The following is a 3,998-nucleotide window of genomic DNA, read 5'->3' on the forward strand; positions in this document are numbered from 1 at the left end:
TAATGAAGGAATAAATAAATGTAAAAATATACTAAATTCAAACCCAGTCGCTTTCGCCTTGAATCGCTTCAAAGCATATATCAGTTAAGATATCTTGTTGTGTTTTTATAGCTATGTTTTGTCTTCTTGGAATTTTGATTCACATGATAATGAGCAAAATATTTTTCATCTTCTGCTTCAAGGATAGTCTTTCGGATAATTTTTTCCACCGCTTTCTCTACTGACCTCTCAACGACAAAATAAAATAGAAAAACAAAGTCGGGTTCTTAAAAGTCTATTTAACTGAAAGTTATAACCATTAAACATGCGCTATACAATCCTTGAATTACATCCTATTTCTAACAAATGCACATTTCGCGAAAGAGAAACTTTGCTCATCAACGTAAGGAAACCAACTCTACCAAACATTTAAAAAGGGCTTATCTGCAAAACGTAAACATTGAGAAAATTGTCAAAGGTCAAATTCATTATAATCCTATTCGGAAAATCGTTACTATTTTATTTCTTTTGATTGCGCATATTGCTACTACTTGTATTACTGCCGCAAGAAGCATAATTGTCCCATGTATATAGCGATTCCCATAGCACATAGGACAGTTATGCTACTAGCGGCAGAATACCTCACACAAAAAATGCTATTCAAGTCTGATATTACACCGAAAGTTAGACGAATTAACTGAATTCTAAATTGATGGTCAGATTGACCCCACTGAACATCATAAAATCAGATTGGCCCTGTATGTAAATTATGGAAAAGATGTTATAAGCCTTTTACAATCAGTTATAATACAATGCGTTATAATCCATTTAAAATGAGTGTATTGCTAGTTAGGCACTTTTCAATCAGTTAGGTCCTTTCATAATCAGTTCGGTCATAAAAATCAATTAGGGCCTTTTATAAATTGTTGTAAAATCGCTATCAAAATTCTTCAAAATCAAATGTTACGTTATGTACGTGCTCGGGTAGATATTTGTTATTGGAAAACATGAAATTTCAATTTGTTACATTTTGCAGATAGGCCCTTTTCAAATGTTTGGGCAGAACTGGGTAGAGCTAAATTGTAATTGTAATTGTAAATTTATTAGCTTACGATACCCTGTTGGTTACATTTGTATACCTTATGTCAGGTCAAGGAAGAAAAAAAATTTAAAAAAAATATAAAATTATAAATTCAGAATCAAAACAAGTATGACCCAAAAAAGCTCCTACGCTTTTCACCAGTAGCTGGTCGAAAACACTTTACGGTGCGATCTTTTCAATTTCGTCCGAGTTCTCCGCGTCTAGCAACTGAATCTTTTTCCGGAAGTGTTTTTTGATTGATCTGCAAATCATCATTCTTCGATCACTGCCCACTAGGTTGATGGTGATTCCGTTCTGTTAAAGAAGTGGGAAGAAATACAATCTATAGGATCACAAGAATGAGTCACACTTACCGAATCTACCGGTGCGTCTAATTCGATGTAGATACGTTTCGCAATCGGCTCGTCCCTGCTGATCCATCGGCAGGTCGAAGTTGACGACAATGGTCACCTGTTCGACGTCGATACCTAAGACGAAAGAATCTCTCCGTAACCTGGTGCTGTAGCCAGAATCAAGTGGTGGAACTTACCCCTGGACAAAACGTTCGTTATAATCTGTACCTTCTTTAGTCCGGTTCGGAATCGATCCAGAGCGTCCAACCATTGCTCCACCGTTAGATCACCGGACAGTACCGCTACCGAGTGACCATCCTGGGACATCCTGCCGGTCAACCAACCGGCCGTTTTGCGTACCTGTTTCGATCGATTAACAGTTCTGAAAATAAGTTTACTTGGAGTTTACAATTGTCCTATACATCATATGACAGAAAATGATCGCTTGTCCGACGGTAATCACACAATTTCTCGTCCTGGATGCGGAACTTGACGTAGTACTGTGTGATGTTATCGAGTGATTCTTGCTCCCGGGGCCTGCCGAATGACGATCGGATTGGGTACGATGTACTCGGCAAACTCCATCACCTCGCGCTCGTACGTGGCCAAGAATAACACCGACCATAACACCCGCCTCGTCCAGTACAAAAAGGGAAAACTAGGTCGTACGTCCTGAACTTTATACCCCAGTCCATTAGCTTGCCGGGTGTTCCGATGATGATATGATTAGTCAGCTTCGCCCCTTTGACGGTCTACTCACCACGAACGGCGTAAGGAAGTTTGATTTCCGGACAAGACTTTGCCATTTTGGCAGCTACTTCCCCTACTGAATTGCCAGCTCATACGTGGGGGAAAGGCAAATCACCTGCAGATAGTTTTTCAACTGATGGACTCAACTGAGCATTGCCAGCACGAAGGCAGCGGTTTTTCCTATTCCCGACTGACTGAGCGATTATATTCCGTGGCGGACCGGCCAACAGAGTAGGTAGAGCCATCTCCTGAATCTTGGAAGGGGCGTTGAAACCCATCGCATAGACTCCCTGTAGTAATTCCGGCTTCATGTGCAAAGCTTTGAAAGTTTTAACCAACCAATCGGCGAAGAAGAATCCTTCCGCTGCACCTCCAGATCCAGCTTTGATTCTACTAGACCTTAGCGAACATCTTTCATTAGCAAACTTGCATCCGCCGGGCTAAAAGAATAGTCATGGATAATTTTAAAGCTGATACTAAACATTTCGGGAGAAAATTTAGAATAGAACGTAAGCAACAATGAGATTCTCTTTGGGGTCGTTCTCTTCTGTTTATTACTCGGTCGTTTCAATATTTAGTACTCAACTCTTTGCCTAATATTTTAGTAAAAACCATCGGCTATGTACTGGAAAATGGCAAAGTGTTATAGTGACGTCATAATAATCTAAAGAGAAAGTAAATAAAGAGAGGCTCTCAATGTTCCTTATGTTCTAATCAAAATTTTCTGCAGATTTCGACTTACTTGAACGCCTCTGCATCTTCCGCGGAGGGAGCTGTTTCTCCATTTTCTCTTGCAGCTTGTTTTTCTTCAGGAGCTGCTAGAGTCATAATTTCCGTAGCTACCGAACTCCAAATATCAGGTGCAGCTTTGGTTCTACTGCCGGTGGACTAGGTTTTTCCCCATTCTCTGGACTGCCAGCCGCAGGCTCTGAATCCTTATCCTTGGTGATATGTACTCAGTTCGTTAACCTATTTGTATTGAAAAGAAAAATTCAAATCCCATCCCAATGATCGCTTCACAAATAGGTTATAACAAAAAAACACTTACCGAGTGCAGAAATTTCTTGATCCGTCGTCTTTTTGACCCAGTTATCGGCAGCGCTTGCCATCGTTTCGATCGGGTATTAAAATTCAATAGCAAGGTACAAAGTATGGGAAATCGTCCTGAATCAGCACGGGTACTGTCCCTCGGGTGGTTTATTCCTTGCAATTCGCTGAAATTTTGACCAGAGCCACCTTGCGGAAAAAACGATGCCTTCTTTTGCCTGCTCACTTCTCTGCCATGAAACCGATGATGAGCGCTTATTCCAAACGGTTATCCGATTGAACATGACGTGCCATTATGTTTGTTCTGTGAATTGATAAGGACATCTAGATATGCAAAGGAATGTTTGGAGGAGGGATGCTACTGGTAAATACATACCGCAAGAGAAAGTCCTTTCCGAGCATCTTGATGTTGTGTTTTCTGTTGGCCCATTATCACTGCGTTCTCTTGCTGGGTGATTACCATATTATGTTGTTGGTGTTCGATCTGAAAAAAATTATAATAAAAATATCCGTAAATGATTGAACTCGAGCTTTGTAAAGAAGAATAGGGTATTACATTACAATGTACTAAACAACACGGTACTGATCCTTTCGAAATAAAAAAGGTAATAAAAATGTCTCAGCTTGCCGCACCAACTGAATAAAAAAGTCCTCCTGCACACCGCATGGTACAGTATAGTACTGCTACTGTGTTTGAATGTGCTGTTGCTATCTTTTTTGTAGTTGGTCAATGGTCTTCTACATTTGGCTTGTATCTATTGCATTAATTGCGGTTGCTGACCAGGTTG

The 3,998-nt window shown here is 40.2% G+C and overlaps 1 protein-coding gene and 1 long non-coding RNA gene across 3 annotated transcripts; both read right to left on the reverse strand.

Annotated features, from left to right (window-relative positions):
- Window positions 1–797: 797 nt before the first annotated feature.
- LOC131693877 (DEAD-box helicase Dbp80-like) lies at window positions 798–2,792 on the reverse strand. 2 transcript variants are annotated; one of them, XM_058982140.1, is made up of 4 exons: window positions 1,836–2,792; window positions 1,611–1,773; window positions 1,435–1,548; window positions 798–1,375 (listed from the first exon to the last, which is right to left on the reverse strand). In XM_058982140.1, the coding sequence occupies exons 2-4, from the start codon at window positions 1,738–1,740 to the stop codon at window positions 1,344–1,346; spliced, it is 276 nt and encodes a 91-aa protein (XP_058838123.1). In that variant the 5' UTR covers window positions 1,741–1,773; window positions 1,836–2,792; the 3' UTR covers window positions 798–1,343. The 2 variants fall into 2 exon arrangements, with proteins under 2 accessions (XP_058838123.1, XP_058838115.1); XM_058982132.1 differs by having other exon boundaries at window positions 799–1,375; window positions 1,611–2,789.
- A 204-nt stretch (window positions 2,793–2,996) lies between these two features.
- Window positions 2,997–3,688, reverse strand: LOC131693932 (uncharacterized). The gene is made up of 3 exons (XR_009306366.1): window positions 3,587–3,688; window positions 3,212–3,514; window positions 2,997–3,132 (listed from the first exon to the last, which is right to left on the reverse strand). It is a non-coding gene; the product is annotated as an uncharacterized LOC131693932 (long non-coding RNA).
- Window positions 3,689–3,998: the final 310 nt, after the last annotated feature.

This window comes from Topomyia yanbarensis, chromosome 1, assembly GCF_030247195.1.
Source record: "Topomyia yanbarensis strain Yona2022 chromosome 1, ASM3024719v1, whole genome shotgun sequence".
Classification (NCBI taxonomy): domain Eukaryota; kingdom Metazoa; phylum Arthropoda; class Insecta; order Diptera; family Culicidae; genus Topomyia; species Topomyia yanbarensis.